The sequence below is a fragment of the Heterodontus francisci genome, chromosome 9 (genome assembly GCF_036365525.1).
Source record: "Heterodontus francisci isolate sHetFra1 chromosome 9, sHetFra1.hap1, whole genome shotgun sequence".
Lineage (NCBI taxonomy): Eukaryota > Metazoa > Chordata > Chondrichthyes > Heterodontiformes > Heterodontidae > Heterodontus > Heterodontus francisci.
Window position 1 is genome coordinate 115,536,854 of NC_090379.1, and position 16,812 is coordinate 115,553,665.

Below are 16,812 nucleotides of genomic sequence, written 5' to 3' on the forward strand. Positions count from 1 at the left end.
TATACCTTCCTCCCTTTTTAAACAATGGCCGAAATTTGGCTGTCCTCCAGTCCTCTGGCACCAAGCCTATAGCCAGAGAGGATTGGAAAATGATGTTCAGAGCCTGTACTGATACTTCCTTTGCTTTCCTTAGTAGCCTGGGATACATTTTATCCGGGCCTCATGAATTATCCAGTTTCAAGGATGCTAAAGACCTTAATATTTTCTCCCTCACTATACTTATCTCATCCAATTTGTCACACTGCACATTTTTAAGTACAATGTTTGCTTCGTTCCTCTGTTTTGTTAAACGTCTTCCGCCTCCACATTCATTCACATAGATTGGTCTCTACTAACATACTAACACATGAACTAGGAGTAGGTCATTCAGCCCCTCGAGCCTGCTCTACCATTTGATAAGATCATGGCTTATCTGCTTGTGGCTCAACCCACTCTAACTTTTGACACCCTTGCCAGTCAAGAATCTATCTAACACAGCCTTAATAATATTCAATGATCCTGCTCCCACTGCTGTCTGGTTTCTTAGCTTATTAGGATAAAATATAGAAGTAGGACATTCTATAAACTAATGTCAAGGTAAAGGAATTGCGGGAAGTAATGCCTCAAACCATGTGCATCAGAGAAAAGACCTTACAAAAACATAAACTGCGTGTGTAAGCAGAAAATACAGAATATACATCGGTGGTGGTGGGGGTGGCTCCAGATTTGGGAATCCCACTCTTTTTTGTGGGAAGGTATTTGTTCTGAACCATGTATCTCGTCCTTAAATGCCTTCTGCTGCTCTGACACTGATTTACCTTCAAGTAGTTTCCAGTCCACGTCTGCCAAATCACATCTCAGCTTAGTAAAATTGGCCTTTCTCAAATTTAATACTTTTACTCTTGGTCTATCTTGGTACTTTCTATAACTACGCTAAATCTAACTGAATTATGATCACTACCACTAAAATGCCCTTCCACTGATACTCTTTCCACCTCATTCCCTATAACGAAGTCCAGAATGCCTGTGTTGGGCATGCCAAGTACTGGCTAAAAACATTCTGCTGAATGTCCTCTGTACCTTTTACACTGAATTTATCCCAATATATATTAGGATAGTTGAAATCCCCTACTATGAATGCCCTTTAGTTTTTTCACTTCACAGCAATTTGCCTAAATACTTTCTTTCCAGCTCCCTCTGACTGTTTGGGGGTCTATAGTACACTCCCAGCAGTGTGAGTGCTCCTTTGATGCTCCTTATTTCAATCCATGTGGCCTCATTCAATGCTTCTCCTAGCATTCCAACCCTTCTCACAGCTGTGATTGTTTCTTCAACCAATGTTGTGATCCAATTCCTTTTTTTATCCACCTCTCTATCCCATCTGAAAATTCTATAATCAGAAATGTTGACTGCCATTCCTGTCCTTTAAGCCACATTTAGTAATAGCTTATGATATATTTCCAAGTATTTATCTGTGCCCTCAGCTCATCTGACTTATTCATTAGACTCCTTGCATTTAAGTATATACAACTAATCACTGATTAGTTCTCTGTTTTCTAGCCTTTCTTTTCTCGACCTTCCATACTCAGTTACTAATTTTCTGCCTTCTATTTCCAGTTTTGCTTCTCTCCTTTTTAAATCAGGTTCCCATTCAGCTGCCAAACTCGTTTAAACCCTCCTCAACAGCACTAGCAAACCTCCCCGTCAGGAGACACATCCTGCCCCCATTGAGGTGAAACCAATCTGGCTTATACAGGTCCCATTTTTCCCAAAACCAGACCCAATGCATCTGGAATTTAAAGCCCACCTCCTGCACCATCTCTCCAGCCATGCATTCAGCTGCACTACCTTCCTGTTTCTGTACTCAATGTCATGTGGCACTGGGAATAATCTGGAGATTCCTACCTTTGAGGTGCTACTTTTTAATTTCTTCCCTAGCTCCCTGAAATCTGCCTGCAGGACCTCACCCCTCTTTCTACCTATGTCATTGGTACCAATTTGGACCATAACCTCTAGCTGTTCACCCTCCCCCCCTCAGAATGTTCTGCAGCCGTTCAGTGACACCCTTGATTCTAGCATCAGGGAGGCAGCATAGCATCTTGGAGTCGCAGCTGCACAATTGCTTGGCTGCTCCCCTAACTATGGAGTCCCCTATCACTATTGCTTTCCTGACCCCCCTCCCCACTTGTACAGCAGAGTCTCACATGGTGCTGTGGACTTGGCTCCAGCTGTATTCCCCAGAGGAACCATTGCCGTCACCAGTATTCAGATATAGTTGGAGAACAGGATACACTCAAGGGGCCCCTGCACTACCTGCCTGGTTCTGTTTGTGTCTCTGGTGGTTATTTATTCCCTCTCTGCCTGCAAACCTTAAACTGCGTTGTGACCTCCTTCAGAAACGTGCAATCCAACAAGCTCTTAGCCTTGCAGATGGACTGACTGACTGACTCCACTAAACTTTGTATGTTACATACAGAATATGATGCTTTCCAACATATCGTTGCGGGAAATGTCAAATGTTACAGACAGTAAAATAATTTTCATGTCTTGCATTTTATACCATTTCTGTGTGACTCGTTTACATGCATCACTATATCTAATGTAGTTGATGTGATGAAAGGACAAAATCATATTGTGATAATGTTAAGTAATGAGCCATTCAGTATCGATGAAGGTTTCAAAATAGCTGTTTCTGGTCAACAGAACACTCTCAAATGCAAATCAAGTCCTCTTATTGGGGTTTGTTGAGGGAGATTAATCATTCGTTCCCATTCTGACAGACGCAGGTTGTATAGACTGTGCTTTCCTGATCAGGAAATGATTGTCATGTGGACAAATACAAATTGTTGGGCCTTCAGCCAACTAGATTTAACATGTTCTTTGTGCACAGAAGGGCCCAAAGCTAGCCCGTGATGTGTACTGTGTCAAATGTGCCTGTTTCTTTTTGACATATTACAGAAATACACTTAACTATAAAAATAATCCTCTTGGATCTCTAAAGGGGCATTGTGTAGTGCGTGTGTGCATGCGTGTGTGTGTGTTTATATATTTTATATATTGTGCTATAGTACCAGCCGCACCACTGTTCCACTGGAGTGGTTGCAAACCAAAGTCACAAATGTAGACGTTTTACCCTTTTTTAAAGGGTTGCTGATGGCTTAGATTTTCTCTGACTTCCTGTGTATTCTTGAGTTAGCCCCTGATAGCTGCACAGTTTTCCCCCGTGGGATAAATGAGATTAACCTGGCTACAAACATCTGTGCAAGTGCTTCAATTCCTTTTCCTGATTTACCAGCCAAAAAGTTCAGCTGAGCGGTTTCGCATCCCTTCTCTCAGTAGCCTGACTGAGGAGACCCTAAATCATCCCTGACGAGATCTAAGTGACTGAGTTGATTAAGATTGCTGTACCAATTGAAGAAATAGTTTTAGCTAAATTCATAATGCTAATATTCCATATTGAGTATTGTACATGTTACATGGGTGAGGAAGTGTGTTATTAGAGTTGCCCATAGCAGAATGATTCACACAATAAAAAATGCCAGGCCAACTAGTGAATGTTCAGTAAAGGAGGGGGAAAAGTTCTTGAAGATTTTGAAAATTAATTTAAGTGCTTTATTTAGTCGCAGCGTCACTTTTCCATTGAGAGAAAACCCAAACATCTTTGTTTGCCTCTGTATTTTATGTAGCCTGGGTGGTTCAAGACTGCGATGGGTGTTTTGAGAAAACAAACTACAATGGCATCATCTGTATAACACTTCAAAAATGCTATATTTGAGACTTGAGAGGGCTGAATTTGTATCCTTGCTGTGTGGATCATGACACAATAACAGTATGATTGTGTTAATAAAGTAGCACACACATTTGAAGAAGTTTATATACAAGCATACGAATTAGGAGCAGGAGTAGGCCACTTTGCCTCTTGAGCCTGCTCTTCCATTCAACAAAATCATGGCTGATCTGATTGTAACCTCAATTCCACATTCCCGCCTACCCCAATATCCTTCCACCCCATTGCTTATGAAGAATCTATCTACCTCTGCTTTAAAAATGTTCAAAGACTCTGCTTCCGCCACCTTTTGAGGAAGAGAGTTCCAAAGACAGTTTAAATTTTAGATCATATCCTGGAAGCATAAAGTGACTCTCTAAGTAAAGCTTAATATTTGCAAACCCGGAGCCAAGCTGACATATGCTTTAGATTTAAACTACAATGTCTTATTGAAACAGCTGCAGTGTAAATGGAGCCAAATTCGCTGGCCCTCATCTGGCAAGCAGGCATAGATTTTTATCCCGATCAAGGACATAAGTTTGTTTCTTTTTGCATTATAGGGGAAAACAGATAGAATATGAGGGGCAAATAGAATTGTGATAACCCCACCCTAATCGTCTCAAAGTTAGCACTTGAAGTCTTCTTCAAATGATACCATTGTCAGCGTACCCCAACCCCACCCAGCTTCCTCCTTTTTATACACATACAGTAAAGAAAGCAATGGAATTTTTCATGCATTCTGCATCCTAATTGTGCTGCTACTGATCACAAGATTTTTTTAAAAACTTGTATTGCGTCACTTGAATACTGTACTGCCTCTGTATAAAACCAATAAGTGCCTTATGAGTTCTGAGCTGCAGCAATTCTGAAATGCCACTGTACTTTTAAGAAAAGTGAATATAACAGAGTTAGTAACAACACTGGCGCTGTTACAGCTGTTGGTATCTTGATGCTGACACATGAGTGCCTGAGCTAGTGTAGGCAATATCTGTAACTTATTGTCCGTGATTAGCGCTGGATTCTGTAATGCATTACAGCCTGGCTTTCATAGCACAAAACCTCCTGGTTTGACCCTATGCAAATGCTTCTGTGCCCTTATTATTTGACCCTTGTGTCTGCTGCTGTGGGTGATTCTCGATACAAGTGCCTCTTTCACTGTAGGACCCAACTGCTGTGTCAGTTGTTGCTGGGCTTCCACAGTGCACTCCTTGAGCAACAGAGATACTTGGCAGTTTCAGTATCAAGAGATTTGCAAGCCAGCCAATCGCTTTCAGATATACTGAGTCTCTGCTTGGTAAGTGTGCCTCTCCTATCAGTTTCAGTTTTAGAATTTTAAATAGACTCAGCTGCAAAAGTTTTTGAAGGAGTTGGTGATTTCCACGACCCTTTGGTTGAAGAAGAAGTGCTTCCTGACATCACCCCTGAACAGCCTATTGAAGTCTTTGTTCTGGGCTTCCCCTATCAAATCCTTTAATAATCTTCCATACTTAAAGGAATACAAGCTTAGTCTCTGCAACCTGTTCTTATAATTCAACCCTTTAGCCTTACTATCATTCTGATGAATCTACGCTGCACCTTGTCCAAGGCCAGTATATCCTTCCCATGGTGCGGTGCCCAGAACTGAATGCAGTACTTTAGAATTAGAACATTACAGCGCAGTACAGGCCCTTCGGCCCTCAATGTTGCGCCGACCTGTGAAACCATCTGACCTACACTATTCCATTTTCATCCATATGTCTATCCAATGACCACTTAAATGCCCTTAAAGTTGACGAGTCTACTACTGTTGCAGGCAGGGCGTTCCATGCCCCTACTACTCTCTGTGTAAAGAAACTACCTCTAACATCTGTACTATATCTATCACCCCTCAACTTAAAGCTATGTCCCCTCGTGTTTGCCATCACCATCCGAGGAAAAAGACTCTCACTATCCACCCTATCCAACCCTCTGATTATCTTATATGTCTCTATTAAGTCACCTCTTCTCCTCCTTCTCTCCAACGAAAACAACCTCAAGTCCCTCAGCCTTTCCTCGTAAGACCTTCCCTCCATACCAGGAAACATCCTAGTAAATCTCCTCTGCACCCTTTCCATAGCTTCCACATCCTTCCTATAATGCGGTGACCAGAACTGCACGCAATACTGCAGGTGCGGTCTCACCAGAGTTTTGTACAGCTGCAGCATGACCTCGTGGCTCCGAAACTCGATCCCCCTACTAATAAAAGCTAACACACCATATGCCTTCTTAACAGCCCTATTAACCTGGGTAGCAACCTTCAGGGATTTATGCACCTGGACACCAAGAATCTACACTACCAAGAATCTTCCCATTAGCCCAGTACTCCCGTTGAAGTCTGACCAGAGTTCTCTACAGCTGTAACGTAACCCCTTTGTATTCCAGCCCTCTTGAACTTTGGCGTGGGTACTTAGTGCTGTATCCCTTTAAAGTTTTGAAACTAGAAATTACTGTTGTTGATAAGAGCAGATAAGCACTTCAGCTATTTGTTTTAATCCATACATTTCTTTCAGAAAATAACTTTGGGATCCAGTACCTGAGTAATTTGAAACATGATGAGGTAAGAGTTGCGAGTTGCATGTTTGAGAGGAACAGGTGACGTTGGACTTATGGTTCCCAAAGCTCTCCAGCACTGAGGTATCCTTACCTCGTGTATGGGTGTGTTGAAGACTCGTAGAGATTCATTACAATAAGAATGTAAGAACACAAGAAATAGGAGCAGGAGTAGGCCATTCGATCTCTCGACCTGGCTCTACCGTTTCATAAGGTCATGGCTGATCTGATTGTGGCCTTTACTCCACTTTCCTGTCTGCCTCCCATAACGCTTGACTTCCTGGTAGACCAAAAATCTGTCTAACCCCCAGCCTTGAATATATTCAGTGACCCAGACTCCACTGCTCTCTGGGGAAGAGAATTCCAAAGATTAATGACCCTCAGAAGAATTTCCTTTCATTTCCATCTTGAATGGGAGACCCCATATTTTGAAATTGTACCCCCTAGTTCTAGTTTCCCCACGAAGGGGAACATCCTGTCGGCATCTACTTTGTCAAGCCTGTGTTCCAGAATCAGATATGTTTCAATAAGATCACCTCTCATTCTTGTGAACTCCAATGAGTAATGGCCCAACCTGCTCAACCTTACCTCATAGGACATAATAATCTGCTTTTCTATTCTTCATGCCAAAGTGGACAACCTCACATTTACCCACATTATACTCCATCTGCCAAATTTTTGCCTACTCACTTAACCTATCTAAATCTCTTTGCAGACACTTCGTGTCTTCCTCACAATTCGCTTTCCTACCTATCTTTGTCCTATCTTCAAATTTGGCTACCATACACTCGGTCCTTTTAACCAAGTCATTAATATAGATCGTAAACAGTTGAGGTCCCAGCACTGATCCCTGTGGCACTCCACCAGTTATAGTTTGCCATCCTAAAAATGCCCCATTTATCCCGATACTGTTTCCTGTTAGTTAGCCTATCCTCTAACCATGCTAATATATTACCCCCAACACCATGAGCTCTTACCTTGTGTAGTAACCTTTTATGAAGCACCTTATCGAATGCCTTTTGGAAATCTAAATACACTACATCTACTGGTTCCCCTTTATCCACTCTGCTTGTTAAATCCTCAAAGAACTGTAATAAATTTGACGAGCACGATTTCCCTTTCATAAAACTATAGTGACTCTGCCTGATTGCACTATGATTTTCCAAATGTCCTGCCACTGCTTCCTTAATAATGGATTCTATCATTTTACCAATGACAGCTGTGAGGCTAATTGGCCTATAGTTTCCTGCTTTCTGTCAACCCCCCCTGCCCCTTTCTTGAATAGAGGTGCTACATTTGTGATTTTTCAATCCACTGGGACATTTCCAGAATCTAGGCAATTTTGGAAGATGACAACCAGTGCATCCATTATCTCTGCAGCCACTTCTTTTAATTACAATGATTAATCAACAACTACATTATTGTTGTAATATATGACTCTCAGGATGGACTTTGGTCTTCCCTCATTTAGCAATTCCAATGGTCCCATTGGGGTTGGTCCGATTATTTTAAATAAGCCTCCGCTAAAATAACAGACGGTGGAAAGTCCAACAAACTCATTCTCGCTAAAAGTAATTTTTCTTTTTGCTTTTGGTACTCAATCAGTGATCATTAGCCAGCCTGAAGTTCCTTAGAAAAATGAACCAAAGTTGAAGTGCAGTATAGTGTTCCATGAATGATGCCTAAAGGTTGTGAGTCATTCTTTACAAAAGGGAAAAGCGTAAGTCAAAGTGTTTCAAGGTTGAGTTGTCCTGATAGCTCTTTTTTTGGTGGTGGACGAGCGGGAATAACACTAGTAATATGCAGGTTCTCTCTACCTAACGGTGTCTATTTCAGCTGGTTGGGAAGTCAAGGACCGGGGGTATAGTCTTAAAAATTAGAACCAGGCCTTTTAGGAGTGAAATTAGGAAACACCTCTACACACACAGGGTGGTAGACGTTTGGAATTCTCTTCCGTAAACAGCAATTGATGCTAGATCAGTTGTAAATTTTAAATCTGAAATTGATAGATTTTGTTATTCAAAGGTATTAAGGGATATGGGGCAAAACTGGTTATATGGAGTTAAGTCACAGATGATCCATGATTTCATTGAACAGGCCAGATGGCCTCCTCCTGTTCCTACGTTCCTGAATACTCTGAGCACTCAGCAGCCCCTGGGACAACAGTATATACCTGGGAGAACTGTAACAAGTTTTGTAGAAGCAGGTTGAGCATCAAGTTGAGGCACATTGCTGAGCAAGTGTAGAGAGAGTTGTCTATTCACCTGCTATACCTGACCTGAAATACTTGATGCTGCCAACTGGTCCCTGAGCTGGTTATGTTTCCCAGCACTGACAACCATGGTGAACAGAAAAGTCATAACCTCCCCCCCACAAAAAAGAAAATCAGAACTTATATCACAGAAACCAAAACTTGGTGACACACTGCAAATTCCAGTAGAATATGAGCCCTGTAAAAACACAATATTAATATTTGCTGCCTGTATTTTCCTGTTCTCTAATGGCTGTTATCGGTTCAGTAGTTTGCTGCTCAGCACAGACTTAGTCCTAATTACTCTTCACCTACTTCACTTCCTATTTTATTCCTTGAAGTTTGAAGAATATTGCTTCCAGAAAATGGCAGCCAATCTATCCAGCTCAATTTCAATAATGGAAAGAAAGAAACTTGCATTTCTACAGTGCCTTTCGTGACCTTGTAACGTTCCAAAGCACTTTACAGCCAATCAAGTACTTTATGAAGTGTGCTGTCTGGTCACTGTTGTGATGTAGGAAATGGGGGAGTCAATTTGTGCAAAGCAAGGGTCTACAAACAGCAATGTGATGATGACAAGATAATCTGTTCGTGATGTTGATTGAGGGGTAAATGTTGGCTTGGACCTTAATGCCATGGGATCTTTTACATCCTGGGGCCTCCGTTTAATGTCTCATCTGAAAGACAGCACCTTCGACAGTGCAGCACTCCCTCAGTACTGCACTGGAATATTGTCTTAGATTTTGTGCTCAAGTCTCTGGAGTAGGACTCAAACCCACAACCTTCTGACTCAGAGGGGAGAGTGATACCAACTGAGCATAATAATTAATAATGGCCCTGGTATCTGTTTAATAAAGAGAGAATACACGTGTCTGTCAGCATCTGAAAGAGAAATGATTGGTTAACGTTTGGGATGGGAACCCTGGATTAGAACCACCTCAAAGTGTTAACTTGTCTTTTCTCTCACTTGCTGCATTTATTTGTTGACTTTAATTTCAGATTTCTAGCATTTGTAATTTTTCTATTTGCCTAGAAAGAGTTACATTTAATGAAGGGAGTTCTAATGCTGAAAGCCAATTGAGCTTTCTTCTGATTACTGATTATATCATTCAAATCCGTTGATTCAATGACCATCATTCTTCATTGCTAGTCATTCCAAGTGTATTTACATCACATCACATCTACCATCTGACAAAGGCATACTTTGGGCCTAAAAAAGACCAGGCTGTGTGTTTTGAAGCTCTCCGTTTCTGTGACATTGCAACATTGAATACACAATTCTCTACACCACTAATCCTGTTTTTCTCTCTGTCTGCAGGTGTACCAGGATCTTGGCACATCAGTCCTGTCGGGAGCTATCGAGGGTTACAATGTCTGTCTGTTTGCCTATGGGCAGACTGGCTCAGGAAAAACATACACTATGATGGGGACACCAGTGAGTATTCACTTCATGCTTTTTCCATTTTTTCTACTGCCATTCACACGAGTAAGGCAGGAAGCCCGAGTACAGTTCCTTATCATTTTGTTAGTTTTATTCATGCACCCTTTATTTCTCTAATACTAACTTATTCACTGCACCCATGAAAGAAACTCACTATATCCAATGTCCACTCTGCACAGCTGCCAGACTATAGTGAGAATAGTGCCAAATGGATTCTTTAGCAGTGAATGGCTTAACTTGAAGTTCCTCAGTCACCATTCGTTTTCTGGATTAATCTTCCTTTCTGACTGATGTAATAATGAACAACAAGTAAGCCAGAGGAAGCACTGTCTTTGAGTGGTGATTACACTGAGTCACTTCAATTTAAGCTTACTGCATTTCCTGTCAATGATTCATCCAAGACCATATCCATTACTTGCCATGACTTTAAGGGAGCCATTGGTTACATGACAACAGTGACTACTTTTCAAAATACTTCATTAGCTTAAAGCGCTTTGAGATGTGTTAGGATGATGAAAGGTGCTGTATAAATACAAATTCTTTCTTTTCTATAGATAATAACTCCAAATGGTAAAAGCACTAAAGGAAAGTGGGGCAAGTAATCCTGATCTTGTGGCACATGTTGAAATAGTTACTGATCATTGAAGTAAAAACAGTGCTGAACTCTATTCGATCAGTTCTTGACTGTAGCTTTAATATTTTGGTATGAGGTTTGTGGGTTAGATAGGTTTACAGTTCACTTTCCCTCTACACTTAAGGGAATCTGAACATCAAAATGAAGAACTTGGTATTTGAATTTTTTTAAAATTGAGATTAAGTGAACGATCAAAGCCCATAGTGCAGGTCATCACTAGGAATGGGCAAAGTGAGGAAATAAGATGGGGTGAATTGAGTTTAGTGATGAAAGAAAGAAAGGTTTGCATTTATATCGTGCCTTTCACAACCTCAAGAAGTGCCAAAGTGCTTTACTCCCAATAAAATAGTTTTGAAGTGTAGTCGCTGTTGTGATGTGCAAACGTGGCCATCAGTTTTTACACAGCACTGTCCCACAAACAGTAATGGAATGAATGACCGTATAACCTATCTTTAATGTTGTTGTATGAGGATAAATACGGGCCAGGACACTGGGGAGAACTCACCTGCTCTTTTTCGAAATGGTGCCATGTTATTTTTTACGTCCGTCTGAGAGGTTTAATGTCTCATCCAAAAGATGATACTTTCATCAGTGCCGCTCTTCCTCAGTCCTGCAGTGAAGCGTCAGCCAAGATTATGTGCTCAAATCTCTGGACTGGGGGCTTAAACACACAATCTTCTGACACAGGTGAGAGTATTGTCCACTGAGCCGCCATGGCTAGGTTTTAAATAAAAGTTATTTAAATTTCACCTCCACTGATAAGCTGGCTTTGGGAAAGTAGCGTGCAGCTGAGTCAGCTGATCTCAGTTGAAACAAAAGAAAGACTTGCATTTATATCGTGCCTTTGATGATCACAGGTTGTCCCAAAGTGTTTTCCAGCCAATGGAGTACTTTTGAACATTACAGTTGGTCTCAGGACCCTCGGACTTTGGAGGGGAAAGTCAGCCAGGGTTCCTGTTCTAGATTGCTAGTTTGCTAACTGGTGATGCGGCTGAAAAATACCAATGTTTGGGGATTAGTGACTGAGTGGGGGGGGGAAGCATGGCTGAAGTCCTATCTGTCATCAAATGGTGAAATAGCCTTTTATCAGTCCTTGTTTGCATGTGAAGAATGTCCTGTTCATCATGAAACCGTACCCCATTTTGAATCCGCCACTTCAGAAGAGGTGTGGTTTACGTTGTACAAAGGAAAATTGAATTACGTTAACATATTTATTCCATTTTATAGTGGTTAGATCTCATCAATTAGCCTCAGCCACTGAAAATCTCATCCAAAGAAAGCTTACTCAATAATTTAGCTCAGCCCGAGTGGTTTTGCCTCAGTGTTTCCACCCTTGTAACTTTTTTGAAGAGTGAAGCAGGGATAATTGGAAATGGATTGCAACTGTTAAAAATCACCACATAAGAACAGTTGAATTCAGATTTAATATTATGAAGGTCTAATTTGATGGCTGATTAATGCTAAATTTGTAAGTGCTGTATTGAAGGATGCAGCATAAATTTAAACAACAAGTTATTTATAAACAGGAAATGGGTTGTACAAAGAACCATGTGGGTATGGCTTATTTTGTTGAATATTTTTAGAGCAATTTATCACAGCATTACTTTGCCAGTAGTTTATAACAAATGGTTTCCAGTGAACCATCTGTGCATGCATGTGTGCACATTTATTTTGTGAATGCACTTAAACAGATTTCTGAAACCTTTTACAGCTAACTCCTCGGGATTGAAGGCATTGATACATAAAATATTATGTTAGGGTAATGCTGATTGAGCAATCAACACCGCTCAGTCCGCAAGCAGGACCCTGAGCTTCCGGTTGTTTGCCATTTCAACACTCCCCCCTGCTCTCATGCTCACATCTCTGTCCTGGGATTGCTGCAGTGTTCCAGTGAACATCAATGCAAGCTCGAGGAACAGCATCTCATTTACCGATTAGGCACACTACAGCCTGCGGGACTGAACATTGAGTTCAATAATTTCAGAGCATGACGGGCCCCCCATTTTACTTTTATTTTTAGTTATTTTTTCTTTTTTACATTTTTATTTATTTCATTTCATCTTAGTTTGTTCAGTTTGCTTACCCACTTTTTTTTCATGTTTGTACTTGCTGTTCAATCTTCAGTCCGTTAACACCCTATCTGTACTATTGCTTTGTCTTTCAACACACCATTAACATATTGTTTGCCTTTGCTCCATGACCTTTTGGTCAGCTATGTGGCCTTGTCCAATCTACACCACCTCCTTTGTTATCTCTTGCCCCACCCCTCCCTCACTTGCTTATAACCTTTGACATTTCTAATATTTGCTCGTTCTGAAGAAGGGTCACTGACCCGAAACGTTAACTCTGCTTCTCTTTCCACAGATGCTGCCAGACCTGCTAAGTGGTTCCAGCATTTCTTGTTTTTATTTCAGATTTCCAACATCCGCAGTATTTTGCTTTTATATTACTGCAAAGACAATAGTGCAGTCATTATTTCATGCGAAAATTTACACTCCGTTTCGAATAGGAGAGGTAATCCTCAGTGGAGAAGTATATTATACATTTCTCTGCTGGTTAAAGGTCTTTTTCTTTTGGTTAAATTGTGGTAAATTAACATAAAACCAAAATTTGTTGCATTAGCAAGAAATGAGGGACTTCAGATTTGTGGAGAAATTAGAGAAGCTGGGATTGGTCATATCTATGCTATCACTAAGACCGCCCATTTCCATCTCTAACATAACCTGGCTATGTCCCTGTTTCGGCTGCTGCTGAAAACCTAATCCATGTCTTTGTTACTGCTATACTTGACTATTCCAATGCAATCCTGGCCGGTCTCCCACTTTCTTCCCTTCGTAAATGTGAGGTTAATTGTAGTTCACACACCCTTTATTGCATTGGTTTTGAACTTGATAGAGTCTATCTCTATAAATGTACAGTCAATCAGTCACCGTTTGAAAGAGCAAGAGAGAAATATTTAGAGTGTTGCCCTCAATCAGTTTTGATGATGGAACAACCTTAAATATTAACCTGTCCTTTCCCAGAGGCTGACTGACTTGCTGTGTATTTCCAATATTTTGTGTTTTTTTTTCCGGATTTCTAAAATGTGATTTTTCTTTTTACCTTGATGTTACCCTACCTTATTCTACAAACTTTATATCATTTACTTCTGTTTTCCTGTAAAAGACAGGAATTCCCAGAGTTAATGGAAACATCTAAATCAATACAATATTTACTTCTCACTTTAAGGTAGCAAAGTTGATGGGTTTGGAGCACAAGTAGCATTAGCTTCTGAGTGGCCTGATCTTGGGTTGAGGATAAAAGGATGACTCTCATTTTGAAATGGTTGTGAGCAAGTGAAAGGGAGGAGGGGGAAGAAGAACAAAAGGACAGTCTGTGATAGAGTGGATAGAAAGCAACAGAGGTGAACAAGGTAGAAGAGACAAATGGAAATCCCATTGGAGAGAAGAACAGAACTTCTTCAAGGTACACATTCCTGGAAGAGAAGTGGCAGTGAATTAAACACTAATACAAAAACAAAGTACCTTGGATGCTGGAAATCTTAAACCAAAACAGAAAATCTATGACTCTAAATTACTGGAGCTACTCAGCAGCTCTGGCAGCATCTGTGGAGAGCCTGCTCAAAACCTATTACATTTCTAACTTTTCCCAGTTCTGATGAAAGGTCACAGACCTGAAACGTTAACTCTGTTTCTGTCAGCACAGATGCTGCCAGACTGCTGAGTATTTCCAGCATGTTCTGTTTTTGTTTCAGATTTCCAGTATCCACTGTACTTTGATTTTGTGAGCTTTAACTCAGTGGGTAGCCTATGAGTCAGAAGACTGGATTCAAGTACTACTCCACAGCAGTACTGAGGACAAAATCTAGGCTGACTCCCTCAATGCAGTACTGAGGGAATGCTGTACTGTCAGAGGTGCTGTCCTTCAGATGGGATGTTAAACCTGGGACTGTGTCTGTCCTCTCAGATGGATGTATAAGATCCTCTGGCACTATTTCAAAGAAGAACAGGGGAGGTGTCCCTGATGTCCCGGCCAATATTTATCCCTTAACCAACATCACTAAGACAGATTATCTGGTCAATATCATGTTGCTGTCTGTGAGACCTTGCTGTGTACAAAATGGCTGTTGCATTTCTTGCGTTACAACAGTGACTATACTTCAAAAATATTTCATGGGCAGTAAGGCACTTTGGGACACTCTGAAGTCTTGAAAGGCGTGATGTAAATACAATTTCTTCCTTTATGCCGGGTTGAGTGATTATAAAGAGACTGTTGCTAATTAAGAACAAGAGGTAAATAACAACAAAAATCATTGGAGGTGGGAAATTATGAGAGGAAAACATTTTGAATTGTACAGACTGTATGTAACAATGCGAAGAACATTTCATGATAGGAAGGATCAGAGGATAGAAGCTACTAGTGAAGCTCAATTTATTTAATTCAGTATATAGTAATGAAAAATAAATGACTGTCAATAGACAGTTTTGAGTAAGTAAGTTATTGAAGTACAAGTTTCACATAACTAATTATTCCTTTATGTCCTGTAGGCATCTATTGGGCTGACACCAAGGATATGCAAGGTAATTGCTTTCCCAATAATTTAGATGCCATTTATCTCATTTTGTCATTTTTGGTATGTGTTTCATAATTGTTTCTTTTCACAGGGACTGTTTTCCAGGGTTGATGACTACCAAGAGAAGCCAGCATCATGCAGAATAGAAGTTAGGTGAGAATTAACACTTAGATTTCTCTCTCAAATCCCACCCTTGAATTGATGACGCTCACCGATTCTCTCTCACATGCTATCTCTGTCTTGCGTGCACTCTCCACCTGCCTCCCTCTCCGCCACCCCCTTCCCTCTCCACTGCAGCCCTTACTATCCAGCAGTGGTGCTGAAGGTTTGGACCAGTTAATTTGGCTGCTCACCCCAGCATTTGGAGGATGACGAGGTCTAGTGTTTGGACAAATGCATTCAGTACTGTGGTATGCACACATTTGTATAGAGATGACTTTGAACTTGCTCTGGTCAATAGAAACAATAAACCTTGAAGTACAATGAAACCTATAAAAATGGACACCTGCAACATTGGATGCCTTTTGAGAGACCCAGGTAACTTGCACAGTAAAATATACAAAATGGATCTGAAACCACAGTTGGTCACAAATTATGAACTGTGGACAGCCTTTAACGTACCAAGTCCTTTTCGTACACCACGGGACGCAGGCAGTTGCAGAGCTGCTATATCTGAAACTTCCACTGAATCAGGATCACAGCTTGCTTTCTTTCTGGCCGCAAATTCTCATGGGGTCAGTGTACACTGGTCAGTGCATGGCAGCAATAGGTTTTGTGAAAGAAACTGCTTTTGTGAAATAGTGAGCTCTTTACCTAGCATGCATTGTGGTAGAGAAGTGTCCCTGTCTCTAGGAATGAATGCTTGCACAGCTCTGCCCTAGGCATAGAGCAGTTTCTCTGACGCTATGAATGTTTGGTAATGAACTCTCCATTCTACTGAGAATTGTTACCGTATGTTCAAGGACCATTTCGGAAATAACTGTTGATGCCTGTCCCTAAGGCGTCCATAATTTGCAGGTTTCACTGTATTTGTATTTTTTTAACCTTTGCAATAAAAGTGGAAACAATGTGATGTGAAAGAAAGTGAGACAATAAATGCAGACCTTGATTAGTTGTTTGATTTTAAAGCCAAAAAAAACCATGAGCACCTTCAATTAAACTGGGCACAACTGGATGTGTCTTACTATATAATATGGATATTGTGCAGCAAGCTTCATGGATTAGCACTGCTAGACATTCTATGAGAAGATATTATTTTGGAGATGACCGTGGCACTGCTTGCACTGCATTTAACCTATTTCTGTACCACAGTGAGCACAATCCTGGTTTGGAACTTGAATTTAAGGATGCAACACGGCATTCCCAATCTATTTGCCTGTACGATTTTCCTGACTGTTCCAAGTGTCAGATTTACGTTGTCTCAAAATTGTGTAAGCAATATGGCCATAGCATCCATAACGCTAATGAAAATGTCACAAAGGATGTTGGGATGACAAGTTGGATTGTTGACGCCAATGGGGGGAGTTGCAAAGGCAGAGAGATAGGTATGGTTCAAGTTAGATTTTACAATGAGCATGCAATAGGTTAATTGGTGTTGGGT

General features: G+C 40.8%; 1 protein-coding gene across 3 annotated transcripts in view; it reads left to right on the top strand.

The window, feature by feature from the left end:
• Nucleotides 1-16,812, top strand: part of stard9 (StAR-related lipid transfer (START) domain containing 9) — a 298,527-nt gene that overhangs the window by 125,854 nt on the left and 155,861 nt on the right. For all 3 annotated transcript variants that reach the window (XM_068039742.1, XM_068039743.1, XM_068039744.1), the window contains 3 exons: nucleotides 9,883-9,999; nucleotides 15,187-15,219; nucleotides 15,304-15,365. In XM_068039742.1, coding sequence (XP_067895843.1) covers nucleotides 9,883-9,999; nucleotides 15,187-15,219; nucleotides 15,304-15,365 — 212 coding nt within the window. The remainder of the gene's footprint in view (nucleotides 1-9,882; nucleotides 10,000-15,186; nucleotides 15,220-15,303; nucleotides 15,366-16,812) is intronic.